This window comes from Pyrgilauda ruficollis, unplaced genomic scaffold (genome assembly GCF_017590135.1).
Source record: "Pyrgilauda ruficollis isolate IOZ18807 unplaced genomic scaffold, ASM1759013v1 scaffold54, whole genome shotgun sequence".
NCBI lineage: Eukaryota > Metazoa > Chordata > Aves > Passeriformes > Passeridae > Pyrgilauda > Pyrgilauda ruficollis.
Genome location: NW_024527044.1, coordinates 7,853,327 through 7,880,392, shown reverse-complemented (window position 1 = coordinate 7,880,392; position 27,066 = coordinate 7,853,327). Strand labels below are relative to the sequence as shown.

Here is a 27,066-nt window from a genome sequence, read left to right as displayed (position 1 = left end):
TGGACCATGTGAATTTGTTTTCTCATGCCTGGGAAAGCTTTGGGAAAGGGCTGGCAGGCAAAACTCTACCAGAGACCAATTTAGCACAAACACCTGAGTGCCAGTGCTTGGGCTCCAACACTGTGTTACAGCTATAGACAAAATCTGATCACAGTCCTCTGTTTATCACAACCATGGTAGTATAATCCTTTTATCATGTTAAAAATAATGTGGAAGACCTTTGGCGCAACTCCTGAGTGCCTGGAGATAAAGCTTCTCATATTATCAGATTTTCCAGGCTGGGCAAAGTAAATCAGTCCAGGTGGCTGCTGTGTCTGGACAGCTCTGGGGAGCCCAGGCGTGGCAGGTAGAGCTTAGGTAAAGTGTAATACAGATGTGGGACCAGCTTTCTGCCCGAAAAAAAAAATGTTATTTTATCAGGATAGGGTAATGCTTTCAGGAATCTGGTGTCAGCTATGCTCCCAAAATTATGCCTGAGGAAAATGTCAGTGTGAGTCCATTGCTAGAGACAAATCCTGCCTCCTGCAGGGCAGCCTCTTCTGCAACAGCTCCACCCAGCCACCAGAGCCTCTGATGGGACTCTAATGGTAGAGTTCAAGGAAATGACGACACACAAACTCACTTTTCAGGGAGAACAATGCATGGCAGATGTGTAAGAAATCCATTCAGGAATTTGGGGTGAGTTTGGTGATTTGGCTCAGTCCTAAAGAAGCTGGAGGCAATCAGGGAACAGAGAGACACACACACAGTCTTACTTTTGGAGCTCCTGTTGGTATGACATAAGTGATATAAAAGTATTTATAACACAACACTATTTAGTTTGAAATGGTCCTTCCGTTTTGAAGCTTCCCCTAAATGTTAAGAAAATGGAATGGAAAGAATTCACTGTTTTCCTTTCATCAAAAGCAATTTTTTTTTTTCTCACTGAAAGAATCCCCACTTCAGCAGATGCTACTTTGAGGGTGTTCATGAAAAACAGTTCTTTCCTTTGTGATTTTTGTAATCAGCATTCTTATTAATCCTATTGGTGGTGTTTTCAATGTCAGTGTGGGGCTGCATGGACGGTGCCTGCAATTAGAAGAGCTGCTGTTGTCACATAAATTTGGGTTCATGTGGACCAGTAACCCACATTGCAGCAGCAAGGACTCAAGTGCCAAAACCTCTCAAGGATCTTCCCACCATGCCCAAGTTCACCTTTTCCCAGTGCATCCTCTGGAGATCATTAATCCCACAGATCCTTGACTCTCAGGTGGGCAGGGATGGCACTGCAGCTGATAGAGACACTCAGAACCAACAACCATGTGCATCTCTGTCTTCTAATGAGCCACACACATGAAGGAGAGATGATCTGCCCTGCTCTTGGTCTAAATCCCTCCAGGCACCAATCACCTGGGTTAATTCTGCATTAGAAATGTGCTGGGAAAGCAGCAGCCAGGATTTCCCAGGCACGGATTAGCTTGTTTGGAAATAGAGCATGAGAACTGCTCTTCATGTCTATTTTTGTCAAAAGCTGCATGAATTGCCACTCTTTTCAGGCCGAGGTGCCCTCTGCACAGTCATCACTGTAATTATAAAGACTTTTGAGTTAAATCCATGTTAATCTGAAGCCTTTAAGTGCTGTCTCAGTATGACACTGAAAAAGAACCCCACCTGAGCCCCTAAAAATGAACAGCCACAGACAAGAGGATGTGAAGCCCCTTGAGAGACCCCAAGAGGTTTCATTGGAAATTATCCACCAGGAGGTTCTGATAACACCTCCAGCAAGGACAGATTTAACTCTGTGTAAACAGAGCAAAATCCCTCTTTGTAGGCAGTATTAGAAGGCAGGGGAGTCACACAAACCGGGCCCAACCTGACAGGAGCACAACCATCTCTAGAAACTTCCATTGCTATTTCCTGCTGAGAACTTAGTTTTTGTATCTTTGCTAATTAAAATAGTCTTTCTAGAACAACAGGTATGAAAACCCCACCCCAAACATGGTTACATCAACTGGTAAGAACAAGATGGCAAAATCCAAGAGGGGTTATTCTTGGAGGAAAAGAATCACATTTCACATTCAACAGCTGGTTCTTTGTGAAGGGCACTTCAGTTACAACTTCTAATGGCCAATTCTTTGCTAAGATTTTTGAGTGTATCAAATCCAGCAGAGCTGCTTCCAGTTTGAATCCTGAAAATACCAGAAGAAGCCTCCTACACTGAGATTTTTCAGACCTAATGATATTTGAACTCTACTGTTAGGAACCCTTAGAAGAGAAACACACCTAAATGAACTACTAGAATGCACTGAAATGGTGAAAAAAAAAAAAAAATCCAAACCTGTTTTGCTAAAAAAACCCAACACATGGCTCCATTTAGCATAAAATCTTTTTCCAGCCATTTCTATGAGTAGGGATGGTTGGCATGAAACAGCAGGATTCCACAAACATGTACAATATATGTGCATTTCAACACTGCAATCTGACATCTGTTACAGCACCCTTAGCCTGTCACTCCCTTTTTTTAATTTCTGTTTTAGTTCGGATGAGGACTGCAGCAAATGGGAAAGATGTAAACCTGCCAACCACAAGTTGAAAGGATGCTGTAATCCTGCAAGCAGGGGTTAAAATAGTCTGAAAAAGAGAGTGGAAAGGAAAGCCCAAAGAGATCCACTGTCAGCTTTGGAGAGCGACCACGAGGATCCCTTTTTCCTTAGCACAGATCTGGGGCAGCTTTGGACCCTGCACCCAGAAATCAGCAACTAAGCCAAGCCTAATTCTGTTGACTGCTAAGTTCTGTCCCAGTCTTCAAAACAGGGCAGCCCAGAGTGCTTGGTGGGAATTGTTCTTGCCATCACCTGAGCCAAGCATGGGAATTGTTTGGGTTGGTGTTGGCTGCCAGGAGCTAAAAATGTGCCAAGGGCTGATAATTGAAGCAGAGGATGAACAAGATCTGGTGGCTGTGCTCATGTTCTGATGTGTTTTGGTTTATCAGCAGGGATGAAACCCAAGAGACTTGTCCCAGGATTGGGAAAGCAACACCTCCTGCCAGGACTTTGTGAGGGAACTTCCTGCTGAAAACATCTCCCATGGGCTGTTCCTTGGAAATGAGACAACACCAAGGCAATGCTCCAAAGGGCCTGTGACAGCACCAAACAGGGATCCTGCAAACCTCCTCTGGTAGATGGCTTGACATGGAGGCAGAATACCTGCAGGCACTTAGGGAAATAACTTCATCCCAGCTCTGGGAATGATTTTGGCCTGATGGGAAAGAGGAAGGGACCGCGTTCGGATCACACTCACTGGCCAAGGAAGAGGGCTCCATCCAGAGATGTGTCAGCACTGCACACTTTGTAATCTTATGGTTTATATACTTATGATATTGTGTAGGGGGCCTTTGGTGGAAATGCCTCAGCATAATCCCAGCTGAGGGGACTGGTCTCTGGAAAAGAAGGAGCGTCTCAACATTCCTGGAGAGTACACAGGGCTGGCATCAATGAGGCGAGTCTGGCAGAGTGTTCCTGTGAGGGGGAGTGACAAAGTGGCAAAAACGGATGTGGTGCAGCTGGTGCTGTCTTGCAGTGGGGTACTGAAGGCACCAGGGACACTGATTTCCAAGGATAACAGCAGGAAACTCTTTCTCCCTCTGCTTCCCACGTTTTGAACACTCTGCAAGGACCTATGTGATAGGTAGTAGGTCACAACTTGGTGTCCACACATTAAGTCATGCTCATCCTGGCTTATCTCCTGGGTTTTTTTGTCTTCTGCAAACATTTTTGGGACCTTGATGTACATCAGACAGGGGCTCCTGTGCCTGGTGGCTGTCCCCCCTCAGTGACCCTCAGTGTGAAGATATGGATGTTCTGAGGGCACTGAGAGCATGAGGTTGATCGAATGTCAGTTAGGACAAAAGTCATTTCAGGAGATTTCTTCTGACTCAGTAATTTTGCTGCATGCCCAGACTTAGAACTGTCACCCCAAGATAATCATTAAAAAACAATTAATAGTTTCTGAAGTGAGACAATTCTTTCCTTCAAAACTCAACAATTTTGAGTTGCATCAACCTGAACTGCTCCACCTTCTTCAGGGGTAGAAGCACAGAGTAGACCCTGCCCAGCAGGGCATCTTTTCCATGTTTCTTTGCACATCCCAGAGCCTATGTGTCATCTTTTCCATGTTTTTTTGCACAACCCATATCCTACGTGGCATCTTTTCCATGTTTTTCTGCACTTCCCAGAGCCTATGTGGCATTTTCCCCATGTTTTTCTGCACATCCCAGAGCCTATATGCTCCCTGTTTATCCGTGCTCTCCTAGATGCCTGACAAGAATCCCACACTAGAACCTGAAGCTAAAAAGAATTGTATTTCACTAACCAACAGCAGCTTTTTCTATGCTCTTATCCCAAATCTTCCAATTGTATTTCACTAACCAACAGCAGCTTTTTCTATGCTCTTATCCCAAATCTTCCATGAGAGGTGTATCTCCAGAAAGCCTGCAGCATGGAGTTACCCAAAAAAGTCTGAATTTCCTGCCTGGAATCTGCTTGACAAGAACCCAAACTTCTCTCCATGCCTCAGTTTCCTGGCTGGCCCCCAGCTCCTGGGAACAGCATGAGCTAATGCTGTTGTAGTGCTCTGATGATGTAACCCCTTCCCAGTGATTACCACAGTCTGACAAAGCCTAAAATTGGCAGCACTGGCCCCCTGCCAGCTCTGTCCCGTGAATGGTGACTCATCTTTCCTGGCTGTGCCGTGTCCTGTGTGTGACGGCGACACGTGGTACGGAACAGACGGGGTTTTATCAGCACTCCAAAAATAAGAGCCAGAGACATGGCAAGGTGGTGGACAGAGAAGCTGCAGGTGGGGATGGGTGAAGGGATGACGTTCTCTCTTTGGGCTGGCTCCAAATCCCATTGGGAAAAAGAAAAAATAGCTGTCCCTGGCTCCGAAGGCTCCTGGATCCCACCGCACTGGGACAATACGGCTGATGATGGGACAAGCTGTCCCATGCCAGCGTGCCTCAGGCTTGGCCTGCTCTCAGCATGCCAGAGCAAGGCGTCCTCAGTGCCACTGCCAACTGTGGAGATGGCTTTTTGATGCTGCTGGGAATTGGCCAGGGACCAGAGGCTCCTTTCCAGCAGGGCACCAAATTGCTCCCTGTCATCCGGCTTTGGTGGGAAGGAGGGGAAGGCAGGAACAGAGCCATATGCCCCAGTCTGGCAGAGCACTGGAGTCATATGAGTGGCCTCCCGGGCGAGCTGCTTATGAGTTCAGAGCTATCTGGGCCTCCTTGGGCTGCTGCTGAGCATTTAAAGGGAAACTGTGGTGGAGACAGGGCAAATTTTCAGGACAGGTCATCCCAGATCCTCCCTGCCCAGCAAGAACACGACTGGTGGGGTCCCTTTCCCACATGGCAATGAGCAACTGCTTTTCTCCTTGTGCTTCTTCTGTCACAGGAAACCAGACCTGATGGACGGACATCTCCCACTACTTTTAATCCCCAAGGAATGACATCAGAACAAAGGAAAAAAGAATATCTGCCTTTGGGCAACAAGTTGTAGAATCTCTTTTTGCTCATGATCTGCCTCAGAACCTGAGCCAAAGCCCAGAGTGTGGCTCTGGTAGATCTTGTCCCCACCCCGTCTCCTGTTACTGAGGACTTCATAAGGCAAAGACTTCTTTAGTCATACAGTGAAGTTCCCTTGGTGAATCTTAGGAAAAATGTACCAGTCAGGAAGAGGATTTCTGCTGTGCAGAAATAGGACTTTCCCACACCGAATCTGCAGATGCCATATTGAATTCTGCACTGATCCCCATGGCATCTGGTGCCTGTGTAGCATGAACTCTGGTTTATTTATGAGGTTATGCGGCTCTGCATTAATGGGGACAATTTTGTGTTGTGAGGTCACAGAGATTGGATTTGGGGGTTTGGATTCCTGTTTCAACATTTTTGGGCACAGCTGTTTGTCCCAGGCCAGCATGAAGGGTCTTGCACTAACTTTAAGTGTTCCTTCAAGTGGTGAAAAGGATGAAATTTCAAATCTCATGAGTCTTTTTTCACTTTCACTGGAGACCTGGGGATTTTAGTCTCCTCATTTAAGTTCAGGCCAGTGTTGATGTCACTTGAAACTCGCATTTTTGAACACCTACAGGCTGAGGGTCCCTTTCTAACTCAGTTGACCAGATGAGTTTTCTAAACTAAGTGACACAAAAAATGATCTTTAGTATGCCCCTGCAAAAAGGAATCATAAATGATTAAAAATGGTCCCCAGACATGGCACAGATGAGGGAGAACATGACTAAAAAAAAAAATACTTTTCACTTTGGGAGGGACAAGATGATTTGCAAACTCCACCAGGATACCTCTGCAGCCAGCACACATCTGTAGCTGAGATGTCTGAAATCCATTTTAATCCCCAGTTTGTATCACTCTGCTTAAATAAAATGGCCCCCCAAACCCCTAAGTTAATGCTGCTTTTCTTTAAATACATGAGCAGCTTCAGCCTACTTTTGAGGGCTGTGGGGAGTGCAAACACCTGCCAAAATCCCCGAGACTCCAGCAGGACTTTGCAAAAGGAAGGCTTATGCTGCTAATCTCTCTCAGATCAACTGTAGGGTTATCAAGGACATGGACACAGCATCTGTGGAGAGATGGGGCTTTTTTTGGAAGAGAGACCCTGTGCTGAAAACTGCAGCCTCATATAGGCAGAAATCTTTGTGTAAAGAACTTGTGACACGAGTGGAAGGGTGTTGGGATTTCTGCTAAATCTCATTAAGCTTTAAAGAAGCCAGGTTAAAAAAAAATTTTAAAAAAAAGTGGAAGCAAACCTCATTAAGAGGAGATTTATGCCAGAAAAACTGGAATCCCTCTCACCTCCCTGTCTGCCTAGAGGTTGGGTGTCTCCTTTAAGCTGGTTTGATCAGTTCCTTCCAACTTGGAGCGGAGGAAGTGGCACCTCTGAGGAGTGAAAGGGGTTAAGGATGGTTTGTTCTGCAAGGAGTGAGGTGGATTATCTGCTGGGAGCGATTATGGAATGAGGATCTGGGTTGCTGAGCTTTTTCTGTTGTTAGTGCTATGTTTTCCCCTGCAAATACATTATTTAAATCATGGGAAGTCCTCTGGCCATTGCTGCCCTGGAGTCTGAGAGATGGACACCCTTTTTATCCTCTCCTAAACCTCAGACACAGTTAGGCTGGCTGAAGGACAATGCTGCATCCTCTCCAGCATCCCTTCCCCACCTTCAGCCTAACCCCAGTGGTAGGTATAAATGCATCAGATTCCCTGGGGAAAGGTGCTGCTGCTGCTGCTTGAGCATCTCCTCCCACCTCCTTCAGCTGCTTTGGACATGAGCTGTTCCACATGTTGGATCCATCCTTATTCCCTCACCTTCTCTTGACTCTGTTTTGGGCCCACCCAGCTGTGGTTGTAGCAGATAAATCCTGCACAGAGGGCCTGCCTACCAACACCAGCTCCTTCCACATGGATATTCAGGAGCTGATGTTGCTCCATTTGCTCCACCAACCAAAGAATTCCAGCTCAGGCTCTCAGCATTCACCTTCCACTGCCCAGCTGATGGAGTTCACTGAGTTATCACCTCTTTTCTTTCTGTGCTCTTTTCTGTTGTTCCTCAGACAAGAGGAGCTAAGCTGGGATCTGCTCTACCTTGTGCTGGGGATATGATGAAGGAATGAATCCTGACTCTCATGAAATCCCAGCTTGAGTCTTGTTCCAAGCTTTACTGAGACTGGGTCTTGACCTCAAATTCCAGCACCAGCACTTCTGCTGCTGGACATTCTCATTTTTGGGTGAAACTCCTCCGTTCTTTGGGTGCTGAAGGAACAACAGACACAGGTCCCACCCAACCATCTCACACAGGTACCTCTCATGGTCAAATAGCTCTTGTAAGGCATGATGAGGTTTTTCTTTCTTTCACCCACCCAACAGATTGAAAGCCATGAAATTAAGCATTATCCTGGTTGTATCCATTTCTATCATCCTTTCAAGATCAGCCCTTTCTACTACTATGCTCTGTGGCAGAAATGCTTTGGAGGAGATGCTCTGGGTCTGAGTAAAGACCCAATGTGTTCACTCTTCTTTCCTCAACAGCTCTCTTAACACAGAAATTAGGAGACAAAAGCAAAACCTCCTGCTATCCATTCCAATAATTCCCTTTCTAAAGCTCCTTAAATAGAAGTTGACATGTTTGGGGAGAAGTGGAGCCTGGGCTTGGCATTACAATCTAATCTAAAGTGCAGGGAGGGCTGAGGATTGGAGGAGGGATGTATGGCACAGGAAATGGTGAACTGACCTTGTCTGGCACTAAAATGAATCCATAGGAGTCTGTGGGGGATGTATGGAAGCAGGTGGAGTCTGAACACATCAGCAGGGGCTGTACCTGGGCTTTTAAGCCCTTCCCTGGGCTGTTTTTTCAGCGTGCTTTCCTCATGGATGCAGCTGATGCTGTCCCTGTTTAAGGGCAGAACTGGCCCCTTCCTGTGACGAGCCACACTCCCACAGACTTGATGAGCCAGGAGAGACTTAATTTGGTTTTTAAACACACTGCCTTCCTAACATTATCCATCTCCCTTTGCTTTAAGTGAAAATCTTGGATGCTCCCTTTCACAACGGCTCCTTTTAGCATTTAATTTGCTTTTATATAATTATGGACCGGCTGCGAGGAGGAGAAGGAGAAGGAGAAGGAGAAGGAGGTGAAAGAGAGAAGAACTGAACGGGCATGGAGGAGCTCTAGGAAACCTCGCACCGGAGGAGTCAAGGAGCGCTGAGCAAGCTCTGCTGCTCTCATCCATCAGTGCCCGCATCCCTGGCACAAGCGGGAAGGGAGGCAGGGAGAGGATGCTCTGGGGACCCGGCGGGCTCGGCTGCTGGAGCGTGGCGAGCAAAGAGCCCTCCAGGGCTCGGGGAGGCAGGCAGGGACGTGCACTGCCTTGGAAGAGAGCGCAGCCGGCTCGGCGCGCTGGAGGAGCAGAGGAACTGCAAAGCCGAGGAAGGGAGGGGAGGGGGGATGCTGGAAAAGATGCAGCTCGTTCAGTGGATTAGGCAGCCGTGCCTGGAAGTGGCAAAGTGGAAGAGCCACGGATTTGAAAGCCTGGAGGGATTATTCTCCCACGTTGTCTGACTCGCAGCGCAACAGAGGCCAACAAACTTCACCCGGCGCTTTCTGCGGCGAGTCCAACAATCTGCAGAACGCCCTGGCAGACCTCCTGGGCTGTGATTTCTGCATTTTCAGTCGGGCTAATAACGTTGGAAGCAGCAGGAAAAGGGGGCTGGCAAATGTGAGCCATTCTAGCAGGAGTTGTAGAAAGGCATATTCATCATGTCAGCACTTTGGAGGCCTGGAGAGCTCGTGATGAGAGGTTTCAAGAAAAGACTGCATAAATAGGAGGAGGGAAGCTTCTATAAACAACTGTGATGGACATGCTGGAAATACAGAGGAAAGGGAGAGTGGCTGGCCTTCCTTGATGCTGTAGGTAATGGTGACCTTGGCAAAACCAGCAAAATTTAACCCCAAAGCAAATTCCAATTTCAGTTCCCACCTCAGCTCCAAAAACTCCTCAGAAATGACAGGCCCCAACCAGGCTGTCTTTGGGAAGCTGAGCGTCACCCGTGGTGCACAAACTGAACAGGGGCTGAATAACCAAGAAGCTCCACTGCTGGTCCTTGGAAAGGATGGTTGTCCCTCAGGCTGGTCACACCCAGGCTGCCAGCATGGCCATGGGCTGGGAGAGCTGCTCATGCCAGGGCTGGGACAGGACCATGTCCCTCTCAGCTGGGACAGATGCCCCATGCTCAGCACATCACAGCAGTGGTGGACACCAGAACTGGCAAAATATTCCCTTGGTGGCTTCCAAGCCTCTTCTCATCATTTACTTGCCTTTCCAATTGAACCTCCACTACATCCCTGTTCCTACACAATCCCCTCCACTGCCTTTCCCTTCTCTTTTCCTGGGCTTGGTGAGAACCATGGTACCAATGACAAGACCTTAACTCCTGGGCACTCATCAGAAAAGGCCCTACAGCATTTAGCTGTTAAAAACCCCCTTTTTTACACTTAACACCATCAGAGCATTGCATAGGCATTGAATCATTTGTCCTCACAACACAAACTCAAATCTGGCCAGTTTTATCACCCTACTTATGTAAGGAGGGAAACTGAGGCAAGGAATGGTCGTGTTTGCCCAGTGCCAAGCAACACACGAGTGGTGCCACAGCAGCAGAGCCTGCTTGCCTCCTCCTGACACCACCGTCATTCCTTTAGCCTGGACTGGGCGTGGAAGAGCTGAATCCCATCTTTTCCTTGATACTGACTTTTTTTTTCCCCCTCAGAGGAACAAGCAGAAATTTTACCCAGCGAACGCAGCAGAGATTTGTCCCAAAGTCACAGCCCCCAGCCAGGGTGGGAAGTGAGCAGCACATCCATCAGCTGCTGGGCACTGGGAGCAGAGACTGGGAGAGGCTGGAAAGGTGGGGAAGAGGGGGCCACTTACATGGTAATGTTTCTGCACGGTTCTTTTGGATCATTATGCAGAGCTGTAGCACCAGTTGAGGGGCGCTCTCGAGGAACGTTTCCAGGAGGCGCAGCATGTTTACATCTGCATATTCGTACATCATAGCCCAGTAGAAACGCCGCTGGTGTTCCTTCCGCCTCTGGCTCTGGATCCCCAGGTACATTGTTCGGATATACCTGCAGGGAACAGGAGGGAAAAGCTGGGCGTGAGATGTTGGAGCGGCAGCAAAATCTGTTTGTGGGGGAATGGGGTTCTGGGGAGACATTGGGGTTTGCATGGTTCTTCCACTCCCTCCTGTCAGATCTGAGGAGGACCTTTAGAATCTGAGTAATCATTAATGTTGGAAAAGACGTCCAAGATCATCAAGCTCAGCCTTAAACTAGATGCCACCCTGAGAATGAAGTGCATTTGGTGTTGCAGGGGTGGGAAAACTTTAACTGGTACCGCCCAAATGTGAAGCCTGGGAGTAGGAAATGCTTTTGAAGCACAAGAAAACAACCCCCTCACCTAATTTTCATCACAAGAAGAGAACCCACATGAAAAATACTGCTTCTAACGCTTGGAAGTGGCTTGACAGACCATCTAAACCCCCTCAGCGCTCTGGTAAGGAGCTTCTCTCACAGAATCCAGAGCTCAAGAAGTGTTTGGACCACACTTTCAGGCTCATTGTGGGATTCTTGAAGTTGTCCAGGAATTGGAATCTGACAATCCTTGTGGGTCTCTTCCAGCTCAGAATATTCTCTGATTTTATGATTTGACCCTATTTCATCATAGGTGGAGCAAGGAGACACCACCTTCACACGCAACACGTGTGTGACCCACAGATGTGAAAGGCCACAGTTTGTCACTGGTCAGCTTTGAGACTTTGGGCAATGTTGGAGTACAAGGACGTGTTTCGTGCATGGATAGTCACAGCTCTACCATTGCCTCTGTCTCAGGACTTGTGGCATTTAAGAAAAGACCTCAACAGAGTCCTTTCTAATGCCTGTTGATGTCACAGAATCCCAGAATGGTTTGGGTTGGAAGGGACCTTAAAAATCATCTTGTTCCAACCCTCTGCCATGGACAGGGACGCCTTCCACTATTCTAGGTTGCTCCAAGCCCTGTCCAGCCCAGCCTTGGACACTTCCAGGGATCGACAATCCAACATTGTGTGTTCTTCCTTCTCATCCTGAGCGGTGGCTGTAACCTCATTTGGGATGGGAACCATTTCACCTAATGCCGACCCTAAAGCTGGTCATCTGAGCCAGTCAGTCGTCGGAAATGTCCCCTCCCGGGACTGTTCATCTGTCCCAGCTCCGCTGCCAGCACGGCAGCGGGATGAAACGCCTTCTGGAGGCTCTGGGAGGGGCTCACGGCACAAGCTGGGGTTTGGCCAAAACGATTAGATCATCCCCTGCTACTCGGGCGAGACTGCACAGCCGGCGAGAGCAGGAGGGAAGGACGTGAGCCTGGAGAGCCTCCGGATCCCCGAATTACACCCAGGGACGGGGAGCTGGGAGAGAAGCAGAGGCAGCTCTGCGAACCCTGTCCTTTATCCAGCATCTTGTCCTTCCTGCCCGCTCGCAGCTGACTGGCACAGGAGGCGAAAAATCCCGAAAGAGGGACTGCAAGGACACCAAAAAATGACGCAGGAAAGCCACCAGATGGGGCTCGACACTCGAGAAAATGCTACGGCAGTCATACGACACTGGTGACACTGGTGTGACATCCACAGCAGACCCCGAGTGGGACGGAAATGGCCGTGGAGCACCTGCTCTCCCAAATCCACCACCTGCACCTGGCATTTCCATGGAAGACCCCAGCCCCAGGAGCTGCAGAACGACACAGGCATCCTACCTTCCCTTCACCCAGGAATTAAATAAATGCAGTTTAGCTGGGAAGGCAAAGTCAGGGAGAGCGTCGTGGCTCAAGGAGAAAGCAGAAAAAGGAGAATGCAATGGTTTATATAATGTCAGTGACACAGGGCCAGCAAAAGCCAAGCGGTGGTGCCCTTAAGGTGCTGACCACGGACAAAGGCACCATCACCTCTGCCAAATTCCACCAAATCTGTCCTGTAGTCCTGGATGACCTCCCCCTCCCCAGAAGCTCCCATTCCTGCTGGTACACAAAACCTAAACTCCTCTTCGGAAGGTTAAACCATTCATTTCTCATCACCCCAGCCACAGACAAGAAGAATTTATTAGTTTTCATCCTGCAGCAGTCTTTTACTTGTTTGCACATAGTTGCCATGTAAACCTTTCATTTCCCCAGATTATTAAAAAAAAAAAAAAAAAAACCAAACCCACAGTTCCACAGAATCATAGAATTATTAAGGTTTGAAAATACCTCTAAGATCATCAAGTTCAATCATTCTCCCAGCACTGCCAAGGCCACCATTAACCCATGTCCCCAGGTGCCACATCCACATGGCTTTTAATTCCCTCCAGAGATGATGATTCCACTGCCTCCCTGACCAGCCACTTCCAATGCCTGATAACCCTTTGCCTGAAGGAATTCTTCCTGGTGTCCAACCTGAACCTTCCCTGCTGCAACTTGAGGCTGTTTCCTCTCATCCTGTCCCTTGTTCCCTGGCAGCAGAGCCCAACCCCCCCAGCTGCCTCCTCCTGTCAAGAAGACAAGAAGGTCCCCCCTGAACCTCCTTTTCTCTAGAAAAAAAAAATTCTTTCAGTGCCTTCCCACAGTTCACATTTCCTACATGTCTACTCCTTCCACACTGCTGTTCCCAACAGCTGTCTCCACTTTTGGGTTATTTTTAAGACCATCTTTATTTTTCCCAGCCCTCCAGGTTGGCTGAACCAAACTGCAACAATGACAGTGGGCCACTCAAAAAAATTAGGATGAAATTATCCTGATGTCCTATCCTGATGTCCTATCCTGATGTCCTGTCCTGATGTCCTATCCTGATGCCCTGCAATGATTTCTCCTGGATCTCTGGGGTTAGTGTGAATCTCTAGGGATTCACCACCATCCACAGTTTAAGCACAGATTTTTCTTACTGGCCATGGAAAGAGGACATGGCACCAACCCATGGAGGCAGAATGCATGGAAAAATATTCAAATTCATGGGATTGACACAGTGTCCTGATCCTGTCTCCATCAGTGGCAGTGGCACAAACACCAAGTTCTCCCTGATTGCTGAGCCCATAGCCTTTGACAAAGGTCACCTGCATTGTGCCTCTCCCACAGATGGGGAAACTGAGCCAGAGAGTACCAAAAAAGTGCTCTCAAAGTTTTTTTGTCATCAAACCCCAGATATTTCGGTGCTGTCCCCTGCCTCTAAACACCAGATGAGTGCAGCACAGCCCTGTGAGCTGATGCTCCTCCATCCAGGGTGGACATAATTCCTTCACAGAATAAATCCCAGCCCTGCCCAATCTGACCCTAAAGGACAAATCTGTCCCTATCCCATGGGACTGTGACCTCAGGAACCCCTTGGCAAATGTTGAGCAGTGTGAGCAAAGCAGCTCCGAGAACCATTTGCAGCTGAAAGTAAATTCACTTCATTTTTCTTTCTCTTCAGTCCATGAAAAAATATGGTGCTCTGTCTTCAGCATCCTTCGGACCCAAATCTGGCAAAGAGAGGAAAGGAATGACTAAGATCCCATTCCTTCTTGATGCCAGTGGATTGTGATAAAAGTAATAAAGTAATATTTCCACCTTGTGGGCTTTCAGCAAGCAATAAATACCTACTTAATTCCTACTTAATTCATCAACTTAAAATTTCACCCAGCTCCAACACTGATAATTCTTAACCCTATTTCCAAACATCTATGTAGAGAACTGGTCTAAACAGTTTTATTCCAGGTCATCTCTTTCCTTGTGTTATTTTATTTACTTATTTGAGAGTATTTCAAACCTTTCCTAGCATTGGTTAAGTGTAGACAACTTAAGAAGAATTAAGAAAAAAAAAAAAAATCAATGTGATTTCACCTGAAATTCATTGTTCCCGGTCAAGCTGGTGGCAAACAGGCTTCTATAATTAGACTTTAAAATCCATATTCAGGCCTGATCTTCAATCTTTAGCAACACGATGCTTCCTCTTATGTCAGTGAAAACCATTCACTGCTCCATGCTTTTGAAAATCAGGCTAATTTATTTATTTAAGAGCTTAATTTTGGACACAGGAGCCTAACTTTGGACTTTTTTTTTTCTTTTTGAATGATGGCTATTTTTATATAAGAATATGTGTATTTGTGTGTATTTTTAGTTCTAAGTCTCATCACAGCTTCAAGAGATAAAACTAATTTGGGATTGGGAGGGGGATTGGGGTGATTTTTTTTTTTTTTTTTAGTGCACAAAGGATTGGCTGTCCCCTCCCTCCTGGCAGGGCTCCCAGAATTCCTGTTGGTATAATTACCCTCACGCTTATTTACTACGTATGTCACAGCAGCACACGAACTGCTCGGGTCAAAGTCACTGCTGTCCCTGCGCCAAAGTGCCTTTTTAAGGAGCCAAATCCACCAAATGTGGTCAAATAACCTTTGGAAAGAGCTTTAGGAGCCCACCAGGAGGGAAAAGAGGAGATGCTCCTGCTGTGAAAACACAACCTACCCTGAGCTCTGTGGAAAAAGCTGCTCCATGGGGATGACAGGGGATGGATTCTGGTGGGGGCTGAAGCTCTGGTGTTGTATCGTGAAATGAAGCAGGCCCTGGCCAGCTGGCAAGGCTCAACTCTGCGTGGCTACATCCATCTAGTTGGCCCTGGCCAAAACTTCCAGGGGCTGTGTTGATAATTTTACCGGGTGAACTATTGCAGGGTTGTGCCTGGGCCTTGGCACGGTTGGATTTGCTGAGGTGGCTCAGAGGATCTGGATGTGTAAAAGGGTCAGAGCCCTTTTGGGAGCCCAGAAAGGCACATCAGGACAGGCTCTGGGCTGTGCTTTGGGGGCAGAAGAGTCCTGGTGGCCTGTCCCACACAGCCACGAGCTGACCAAGGGCAGCAATCTCAGGCTATAACAGTCTGATCACTTTTCCTGAGGCCAACAGGCCAAGACACAAGAAATGAGCTCTCTCATCCTCCAAAACCAGGAAACTTCCTCCATATTCAGAACTGGTAATGATTCCTGGCCCTTGCAGATTTCTGAAACCTGCAGAGGTTGTGATGACTTGGGAGAGTCTGAATATGCCTGGACCATTCTAATGATTATATTCAGATTTTGGCATGGAATCACAGAATATCCTGAGTTGGGAGGGACCCACAAGGATCATTGAGTCCACCCCTTAGCCCTGTACAGGGTGTGGTGAAATTGTAGTGCTCATGAACAGGTCTTGAAATTATCAGTACAGGTATATGGAAAATGGATTTTTCTCATGCCCAGCCCTCTGTTGGGGTGGAATGCTGAAGAGACAGCTCTGATGCTGTGGTAGCCAAAACATTGGGGTGTTACCAACACCTTCCCAGCTCCAAATGCAAAGCACAGCAGTGTGGGGGCTGTTGTGGGGAAAACAAACTCCGTCTCAGCCAGACCCAGCCAGAGAATCACAGAATCTCTGAGGCTGGAAAATATCTCTAAGCTCAAGTCCAACCTGCACACCAGCACCATCATGTTCAACACTGACCCATGGCCACAAATGCCACATCCACACTTCTTGAACACCTCCAGGGATGGTGGTTCCACAAGGTGATGGTGATGCCACAATGTGGCACAGCTTGAGGCAGTTCTCTCTCCTCCTGTCCCTGTTCTCTGTGAGCACAGCCTGACCCCCCTGGCTCTCCCCTCCTGTCAGGGAGTTGTGCAGAGCCACAAGGTCCCCCCTGAGCCTCCTTTTCTCCAGGCTGAGCCCCTTTCCAGCTCCCTCAGCCTCTCCTGGTGCTCCAGTCCCTTTTCCAGCTCTGTTCCCTTCCCTGGACACGCTCCACGCCCTCAATGTCCCTCTTGTCATGAGGGTCCCAGAGCTGTCCCCAGCACTGGAGGTGCCTCCACAGTGCCTGCACAGTGGACAGTCACTGTCCCGGCCCTGTTGGCCACACTGTTCCTGGATATTCCAGCCAGGAAGCCCTTTGGCTTCTTGGTCACCTGTCACTCTGCTGGGTCATGTTCAGAAATGTCCTGTGGCACTTCAGGAGTGTGGTTGTGACCTTGGTGAGGTGACAGCAACACACATCATATGGATGTGCACCATCCCATGGCACCAACCTTGTCCCTGGTGCTCCCTCCTGGAGGAAGAGGATGGGAATGCAGGGTGTCCTTCAGCTGAGGGCTCACCCTCTTGTCACCTCATCTTCTTGCAAGGGGCCTCGTGCACTGGAGGGTGTTCCCAGATTAAAATCCCTCTCCTCGGAGGGGAGAAAACCAGGCCACGTGGAACTGCTGGGCTGGAAGGCCAGGAGCAGAGGCTGCCCGAACGTCCCCTTACAATGAGGTTACGTGAGGCCAGATCTCAGCTGGAGCGAGCTGGCATCCACAGGGCTCTGGCAATTTACACCAGCTGCGGCTTTGGCCCGCTTTTTTAATTTTAATGAATTATTTTCATTCTAACTGATATAAAAGGAATAGGAGACGCAGTGCTGGAGCAACAGGGGAGTAGGAAAGTGAAACGCTGTCTGTTAAAAAAATCAAACTCAAACTTAGAGTTGCCATCACCATTAACGTGCTCAATATCAACATTTGTTAGTTGTTTTCTTTGTTGCAATGTCGCATGCCAGTGATAAGGATTCACAGATTATTGTTATTGTTCCTAGTTTGAGTATCAAAATAGGAATTACAGGGTCTCATCCAGGTGCTGGTATTCCACAGCTTTGTCTGGCTGTTCCCACTCCTCCAGAACAAGGGGCTGTATCCAAGCTGTCTCTAGGGAGTTGTTCCTGGTCTGGCCTGGACCTTGAAGGATGTGCAGGATTTATTTTCAACACTGTTGGCTGTGCTGGGTCAAAACCATGCTAAACTGGGAAAGATCACTTTTCACCTCAAAATCAAGAAAGGGATCCTTATTTCTGCACAAACTCTAATGCAGCCTCCTCACAGATCATCCCAACCACACACACCTAAAGAATCATTTTGATGGCCTTCATCAGGACCCTGATCTTCAGAACTGGGGTTCTTGGTGCTTTCTGACAGCTTTGGGGGATTTCCTTATAAGGTTTATACCTAAAAAATGAATAAAATGCAACAAAAAGTGTGTTCATCAAGGGGTTTAGTCCTTCTGCCTTGCAATTTCTGATCTAAGTCTTACCTACTTGTTTCTATCAGTTCCTGTTAAAGAATTAATAATTTGTGTTACAAACTCTCGCTTTTTGCCAAATGTGCAACTGAAATTTGTGTTTGAAGGAGCGATTGTCCCAGACTTCTGCACAGGAGAAACTGCTACAATTTCCTATTCTAAGCCAGTCTGAAGCTGTTTTAAAGCACAGATGGCTTTACTACACACCAACCTCAAAAGATGCAGCTGATTTATAAAACTTATGTTGGGAAGGATCATATCATGGAACCACAGAATAATTTAGGTTGGAAGGAGATTTTAAAGGTCTGTGGACCAAGGCTCCCATCCAAGTGGGGATAACTTTGAAGTTAGGGAAGGTTGGTCATGGTCTGGTGCAGCTGAGTTTTGGAAATCTCCAAGGATGGAGATTCCACAGCTCCTCTGGACAACCTGTTCCAGCATTTTACCCCAATCCCTGCAGAATCATGGAATCATTCAGCTTGGAAAAGACCTCTTGAATTCAACCATCAACCCAGCGTTATGGGCATGACCAAACCATGTCCCCAAGTGCCACATCCACATGTTTTTTGAACATTCCTGGGGATGGTGAAATGATTTCCAGCCCAAGATCATTTCCACTACTTGAAGAAAGTTTACAAATCAGCCCCTCCTTCGAAAAAGTCAATTCCATCCAACAGTTGGGATTTAAAAAAAAATAAAATAAAAGCATGACACTGTAGTATTTTTAGGATCTGGTTCAAACAGCTTTGGTATTTGCAGGCTAATTTAACTCATGATAATCTGGGGGTTCTGATACACAAAACAGGGCTCTGTGATTGATGATTCCTGAGCAATGTCCCCAGCTCCTCTGAAATTATTACTTTGGTGGCAGTGCCAGGCAAAAGGGACATAAACCTACACTCCCTCCTCTGGGGCAGCACTCCTGGTCTTGGTTCAAATCCCTTTTTGCTGATGGTTTAAGTGGGTATTTGGGACTGTGAGAGCACAGGCAGGGCTGCAGGTGTGATTTCATCCTGCTGACAGACACTGGGGTCACAACCTCCAGCAGCTGCACAGGGCAGGAAAGTGGGGCAAGGGCATCACTGCAGATAAAACTCCAGAGGCCAAAGGTGCAGGAGCTGCTCGTGTTGCTCCATCTTATAGATGTTTCTAGGATTTGTCTCTGTGACTGCTCTCCTTCCTCAGCTGCAGAGTAATTTTCTCTGACTCACAGGCTGAAAGATCACAACTAGAAGAAGAGAAACAAATCATAAGGAAGTGCTAGCCCTAAACAGCCCCACTTTTTGGCACTGATTTGTCAATCCTTCCCCAGCCTGGCTGTTACTGAACTATCCTTGCTTAGCCAGAGCCTGTCCAGTCTTTCTTTATCTGCAAAAATAGCAATGAATGTGTTATTGACATATTCAGCACAACTCCAGTTTTGGAAGCAGCCAGACAGCTTCTCCTTGTTGCATCCCCATGGCTGAAGGTTTTCCCTGGATATCCAGGTTGCAGAATCCCCCTTTTCAGGTCTCAGTAAATCAATACAGAATCAGAGAATAGCTTTGTAGCAGCAGCTGCCATTGTTTTGACCCAGGCTCCTAGAAATCATGTTTGTGTCTTCATTTGTTAATTATTTTCTGAGATGTAGAGCTCTAAAACAGGAATACAAACCCCAAGACCTCTCCAGCACCATGGCATGAATGCCCTTTTTTTTTATTTCATGGTGGGAACCATCTCCATGCTGCATGAAGGAGGAGGCAGAGCAGCGGGGGCTGCTGGAGAGGGTATCCAAGTGATGGGTGCTGCAGAGACATGTCACAGCATCTATCACACGTGGGATGGTCCTAGCACTGAGCCAAATGCTCTCTTTTATCACGGATTCTCCCCTAAGTTAGTGATGAATTCTTAAACCCCAGTCCCTTCCCTATTTTGCACATGCTTATTTGCTTTAAGGATACTCCAACACTTGATGCTGTCGCCTCCAGCAAAGCCTTCTGTTTTAAATCAAAGCTGTTAAACAGCTTTACACAGGGACCAGGAAGTGGGTCTCACACTGAGCTTTTGCTTCAAGTATGTTTGTGAAAATAAAGTTTAGTGTCAGGGCTCTCCTCATGGAAATAAAGATGGTCCCAGTCCAGCCAGTCCTGCAGGATCAGCTGAAAGCCTTGAAAGGAAGCAGAGGCATTCTGATTGACTTGTCTTGGCTCCAAGCAAGGGAAATTCCCTGAAATGCCAAAGACAATCCCAAGCAAGTGCCTGAGGACACCCCAAATGTGATCTCAGAGGGACATGGGAACAGTCACCTCACCCTTTGAACAGCATGGGTCACGTTACAGTGTTTTAACCCGGTCTTGAGAAGTGATTTGGCATCATGTGGGCTCACCTGAACCACGGGATATCTCAGGGGAGGAGAAGTTGGCATTGCTCTGGGATACCAGTCAGTGACAGGGACACATCTTCATCTCCTCATGGAGATCCCTTGGTGGAGGATGCAGAGCAGGAGAGGGGAAAGAGGTGATTTTTGCTATCAGGGGGTCCCTTGGAGACGGAGACACTTGCAGTTTTCTCATCTAAGGTTTCCTCACTTCCTGAGGTTTTAACAGTTTGGGGTAGAGGGTGCAGAGACCTGAACAGACACTGCAGATTGCCTATGGTCTGAACCCTCAAAGGCCAGTGTGGACCCCAGGATCACAGTAACAAAACTGGGAGTTTGTTCCCTCACTCAGAAGGAGACATTTCCATTCCCACACTCTGGCTGCTGGAAAAGACAAGGAGGTCACCTCTGTGGCTGGGAGATCAGATAAGGATTCTAGGAGAGCATTCCCTGAATTTACAGTATTTTCTCTCTCCCCAGCCATCAGAGTGACTGACGCTTCAGCAGGACCTGAAATCGCCAGACCAGACTTTTCCATGCAGCACAGCCTCTCCTAACCCCTATCAAGAGTGGCTTTGTAAAGCTGAGGAGGTGGATGCTCCAGGATTTTCAAACAGCATGCCAGAAAAACAGCAGCCAGGAAGGGTTCAGGGGGGAAAGGATTCTGCTTAGGAAAAGGAGAGCTGGTTCTTGAGGATCTGGTGCAGCTGCAAAGAAGCTGCTGCCTGCTGCAGAGCTGCCAGGGTCAGAGCTGTGGCTCGCTGCCAGCTGCAGCGCGCTCTGCCCGCCGTTTGCATCCAGAGCACCAGGGCTCCCAGAAAATCCTCGGGATGCTGTTCAGCAGCTACCAGGCATTCCTGAGCCCACCCCAGCCTTGTCAGGGACCGTCAGAGAGCCGGGACTTTGCCTTCAGCAGCACATCCCCGGCTCCCCTGTGCCGCAGGGGTCAGAGGCATCCCTGGAGCAAAGCTCCCGACGCGGCTGAGACTGTCGCCTTGGCTTTGCCATCCCTTTGAGGAGAAGGAGCTAAAAATTGGGCGAGCGCCTGTGAAATCCTGGAAGAACAGCCTCAGATCGTGGCTATTTTTAGTTCCACAGAAGCTGCGCATACATTAGTGAGGGCCTGCCTTCCTCTCCGGGCTCGGAGAAATCACACGGTGTCCTCCCAGCCTGCCAGGAAAGAGTTTAACCCTTGTTGTCCCACCACAGTCAGCCCCAGCCAGCTGCACCTCAGCGTGGATCGTGATGAGGAGCAGAACAAGGGGCAGAAATGGCATCATTTTGGCTCTTGCAAAGTAAAGGAAGAGTGACTTTGGCCCACGGACCTTACACCATCATGTGTGGTGGGAGGAGAGGGACTAGAAGAAAATTCCAGCACAGAAATGGAAATTCCAGCATAGAAATGGAAATTCCAGCACAGAAATGGTGGCATCTGACTGCCACCACCATTGGCCCTGACTGAGGAGCAGCCACACTCCGGGCTGAAAGGGGCAGGGAGCAGTTGAGAGCCTGCAGAACCTGAGAGTTGATTCCTCAACTCTGGTGACCTCTCATGGTAGCCAGGACAGGTGACATTCACAAACTGCCACGTGTTGCCTTCAATTCAGCCACCACAGCATTACAGACTCACAGAATGGTTTGGGTTGGAAGGGAATTTAAGCCTCATCTTGCTCCACTCCCTGTGCCATGGGCAGGGACACCTTCCACTATCCCAGCTTGCTCCAAGCCCTGTCCAGCCCGGCCTTGGACACTTCCAGGGATGGGGAAATTAAGCACCATGAGCTACTTAATCCAAATCTGCAATCTTTTAGCCATGCAGCCTCATGGGAAAAAAACCCTCATCACCACACAGGATCCTTGGTGTTGCATCTCCTTCCTCCCACTGGCTGTGTCTCCGCTGCTCCAGACACATCACACCAGGAAAACCATGGCTGGGACACATAAAGGGAATGAGGCCAGGGATGAGCTCACCAGCCTGCTGGAACCATGATGCCTTTCAGCTGCACAATTAACAAAAAAATAATTGCAACACTTATTCCTACACTTTTTTCTCGGAGGGATGAGGAGCAAAGCCTGATCCCTGCACTTCACACCCACAGCGCCTGTCAGCTCTGCTGCCCGTGCACTTTCACATTTTCCAGCTCTTTAATATTTATTACCTCTGCTGCTTTGTATTACTCATCGTCTATTCCTGGCCAGAGGAAACGTACTGGCGGGTTCTGGAGCGTGCACGTTCCCCGTTCCTCGAGGGGGCCATGAGTACAACAGCACCTCTCAAACTCTCTGCTGGGCCAGTGCAGCCTCTTGTGGCTTTGGAGGGAGGAGACTCAGATAAGCCTCGCCATCCCATCACAGTTGGCTTTCCAAAGGCCACCAGGATGTCTTAGGCCATCAGGAGAAGAGACACAGCCTTTTTGGAAGGTACAGCATTGTATTTGCAGGGACCCTCATGGCAGGATGAATCTGACTTCATGTTCTCAGAAGGCTAATTTATTACTTTATGATACTATTATATATTAAAGAATACTATATTAAACTATATTAAAGAATACAGAAAGGATACTTACTGAATGATAAAAAGATAATAACGAAAACTCGTGACTCTTTCCAGAGTCTCGACACAGCTTGGCACTGGTTGGTCAAAGAGTGAAAACAACTCACAGCAGAATCCAATAAAACAATCACCGGTGGGTAAACCATCTCCAAACACATTCCACATGAGCAAAACAGAGGAGAAGCAAATTATATAAGAATTGTTTTCCTTTTTCTGAGGCTTTCAGCTTCCCAGGAGAAAAATCCTGGGCAAAGGGATTTTTCCAGAGAATGTGAATACCACAGTACGGGAACCCTTCCATGGGTGTATCCTACTGATCCCTGCAGAAACATCCTCAGGAAGTTCACCTGAGCATCCTTCCCTGCTTCACTTGCTGTCCTTTTCCAAGTCTCCTCGCAGCCCTGTGATTAACCACGGGCCTGCCAGCCCCTTTGCCTGCTTGCAGGATTTCTCCCAGCTGCAGGGGGCTCTAAGTGAGGATATTTGTAATAAAACTCAGCAAGTCAGGCTGTGCAGGAGCCTGTGGGTGGCAGCACTTGCAGTTGTTCCATTTAACAGGCAACTCTGAGTTAAGACTGGTTCTAAACAATATTGGAAAGAGGACCATCTTCTAGTGGTCATGCTCAGGAGAAAAACCAGCCCAGGCATGGCACTACCCAGTACCACAGCATTTTTATCTTTTATTTATTCTCCTACTAATTTAAAAGGAGCTTTCTGCTTGAAGCTTAATAAAAGTGAAGCCACCTGACTACGTCCTTGCTCCACCTGCCTCCGGGTGCAGCTGAGTCTTCTCGTGCCAGCAGCCAGCTTATCCAAGTGACACAAATGAGGTCACAGGAGCTTTCTGCCAGCGAGCAGCATCTGGGAGGTGAGGTATGGAATCCTGCAGCTCAGCCCAAGGGAGGGATGTTCATGCACAGTTAGGTGCAGAAATGGAGGCAGAGAGGTTAAGTGGCTTCCCCTGGGCGAGTGGTGTTTGGTGGGGTTTAATTTAGAACGGGATGGGATGGGATAAAATAGAATAGAATAGAATAGAATAGAATAGAATAGAATAGAATAGAATAGAATAATTTCAGTTGTAAGGACTCTGCAATGACCATCAAGTCCAGCTTCCAGCTGGAGAGGCCTTTTTCTCCCTCTCCCTGCTGGATGAGCTGCTTTTGGAATTGCTTAATCCAAAGGGAAGAAAGCCTTTCATTTTCACACACGTCCTTTCAACCTCCCGCTGCTCCAAATGCTTCCCCAGCCCATTTAGATGCCTCTCACACACCTGCTCCAGCCCAGGCACCGCCCTGCCCTGCGTGGAGGATGTTTGCATTAACATTGACTGTTGCAGCTGCTTGGACGAGATCTATCCCAGAAGCACCAATAAATTGCTGAATGCATTGATCCAGACGTGACTCAGGAGCCACCACTGAATAATCTCCCTCGGCACCCTCCCCTGGCTCAGCCCAGGCAGAGGTTCTGCTCCCCTCAGCAAAGCAGTGGAGGACTCTTCCATCTTGCATTTCTCCAGGGGCAGGCTTGCTTCAATGACACGTGGAGGCTATTGATTTCTGTAATGAATGGATGGATTTTCCCCTCCTGCTCTCACACCTCCTCCCTCTCCCATGGAATAATTCAGTGCCTCTGTCATTTACTGCCCAAATGCCTCTCCAAAGTGCAAACATGCAGCCTTTCCCTGCTGGAATTGTGTGCTGCCTCCAAAGCTTCCATCCAGTGTTTTTCTCCTGATCTCCTCTGATCTTGCCTCCAGGAGGGATGATTTTAACCAGTGCAGTGAGGCAGGGATCCCAGGCAAGGAGAACAGGAAAGTTTTCCTCTCCAGAAGGAAGGTGTGTGGCCAGAATGGTTGGGAAAGCTCAGGCTGTGAGTTGGAGGTTGCAGAACTACCTGGGAAAGGTGGTGGAAATGCTTGTTGGGATGGAGCTGGAGGAGATTCCCACACTTTAGGGATCTGGTCTTAAACAGGAGCAGAGCAGATGTTTTGGTTGTGGAGGAGATGAAGGAATTGCAGTTGGGGAGGTTGCACTTGTGAGTTGAAGAAAAACCCACTGGTGTCACTGGGGTCAGCTGAGAAGTTGCTCAGAGAAGCTGTGGACTCCCCATCCCTGGAAGTGTTCAGGACCAGGATGGATGGAGTTTGGAGCAATCTGGGACAGTAGAAAGTGTCCCTGCCCATGGCAGGGGTTGGAACAGGATGATCTTTAAGGTCTCTTCCACCCAAACCACTCTGGGATTCAATGGGGTCTCACCCCTAGCCCAAAACACCCAGTTCCTGCTTCCCTGAACTCCTCCCTGGACAGCCTCCTGCCACCACCCACTTCTCCCCAGCCAGGTCCCTATAGCTCATCTGAAGTGCCACCACCCATCTCCTGCTTTTGGGACCCTTCTCTTCTTGTCACCCCACCTTCAAGTGACCTGTCCTGCACCCTACTGCTGGTGGCTCTTGGCCACAGCTCAGGGGACAGCTCTGCAGGGGAGGGACATGCCAGCTCCCTGTGCACATGTTCCAAGGAGCCTGGCACTGCCTGTCAGCCCTCCTGCCCCAACAAGTCCTGCCTGGCCCTCCGCAGGAGTCAGGATCTCAAATATCACAGGATGTGGCATTGTCACCTCCTATGTTTGCAGATATTTGGAAAGACCAAGGGACTCAGCTGGAATGAGGTCCGAGAGATGACCTGCCCATAAACCTGGAATTGCAGAGCATCCATGGGGAGCTGGAATTTGACTTAACTTCTGCATTACAAACTCCCAGTCTTGCTCAGGTTGCCCTTTGCCTCCACAGCCTCACCAGTTAAAAATTTGCAGCTGACTCTGAACATGTCAGCCCAGGACACAAGTCCTTCCAATCCTAGTCTAAAACTTCAGGTATTTGAGCCCTAAAACTGCAAGTTTTGAACTCCTTTAGCAAGTAAGCCTGGCAGGCAGGCACAGGAAGTCCTGGCCAACACCAATGACTGTCCTAGAGATTCCACCAAAAGATTCATCATTTCATCTTCCATCCTTCCCTGCCTCCAACAGACCATTCACCATGTTGGCCCAGACCTCAACACCCAACTAGGAACAGCGTCTGAGTGCTCTCTCCTGCCACTCAGGAGAGTGTCCACATGGGTTCAGAGCCCTTTTTTTTTAGGTTCAAACTCCTTCCTATGGGTTCAAACTTCTTCTTGTGGATTCAAACCCTTTATTGTAGGTTAAACTCCTTTCTCGTGGGTTTAGATCCCTCCTTGTGTGTTCAAATCCCTGTTTTATTGTTTCAAATCTCATCCTGTGGGTTCAAACCCCTTCCTGTATGTTCAGATCCCTTCTTGCAATTTCAAATCTGCTTCCTGTAGATTCAAATTCTTTATTGTAGATTAAAACCCTTTCTTGTGGGTTCAAGTCCCTTTTTGTAGGTTCAAACCCCTTTTTATTGATATAAATGCCTTGGTACAGGTTCAAATTCCTTCTTGTGGGTTCAAACCCCTTCCTGTAGGCTCAAATCCCTTCCTGAGGGTTCAAATCCCTCTTATAGTTTCAAACCCCTTCCTGTAGGTTTAAATCCTTTCTTGTAGATTAAAACTCTTTTTGTAGGTTCAAATTCTTTTTTGTGGGTTCATACCCCTTCTTGTAGGTTCAAATCCCTCCTGCTGTGTTCAAATCCCTTTTTATTGGTAAAAATCCATTCCTGTGGGTTCAAACCCCTTCATGTTGGTTCAAACCCTTCTCTGTGAGTTCTAAGCCCTTCTTTGCTACACGTGAAGGCAAGGCTTGACCTTGGCCATCGAACATCCCAGACAAACCCATCAACCCCCCCGAGCCGGCCGAGGAGACAAAGCTCTCAGGTTCCCGTGTTGGGGCTGCTGGGCAGGATATCCAACACTGGAACACCTCCTGGGACACGGCAGCGTGTCAGGAAGGCTCTGCTCTGCTGGCTCCAAGGGTGGCCTGGAGAGGATTTTGGCGGGGCTCGATTCCCTGCCGTTGGAAACGCTCCCTCAGCCGCGCGGGGTGGCCGGGCGCCAGCGGGCCGGGTTTCCACCGTGGTCTCATGAGGACACTCTGCTGGAAAGAGGATGCTGCAGGCTTGAGTCATCTCCAGGCTCTGGAGGGAATTAAAGTCTCCACCTCCCACCCCCCTGCCTGCGTGTCCTGCCACTTGAGGTGACAGCCAAAAGCAGGACACCGAGCCTGCGCATTTTAAAGTAGCTTTGGGATTGAGTCCCTTTCCCTGTGCTATCCTGGTGCAGCCTTTCTCCCTGCATATATGAAACATTTTGTGTCATATATTTCCCCCCTCTGATACCCCAAGCCCCTGAGGTGGCCCTGGATGCTCCAGTTGTTCACAGCTTTTTTGTGAAGCTCAAGCTCATGTGATTGGAAATCTTTCTGGAGCCACCACAGTTGACCCAAGTCCCCTCAGATGAGATTTCCATTCTTCAGCTGTTCAAAAATGGGAAAGCTGATCCAAACTCCTCATCTTGGTTCCCTCTTTTATCAACAGAGA

At 48.2% G+C, this 27,066-nt stretch overlaps 1 protein-coding gene across 1 annotated transcript in view; it reads right to left on the bottom strand.

Annotated features, from left to right (window-relative positions):
• The window catches only part of XKR6 (XK related 6), a gene marked incomplete at its 5' end in the record, with an annotated part of 167,431 nt that overhangs the window by 9,261 nt on the left and 131,104 nt on the right, over positions 1-27,066 (bottom strand). The window contains one exon of the mRNA XM_041480849.1: positions 10,483-10,679. Within this exon, the coding sequence (XP_041336783.1) occupies positions 10,483-10,679 (197 nt within the window). The remainder of the gene's footprint in view (positions 1-10,482; positions 10,680-27,066) is intronic.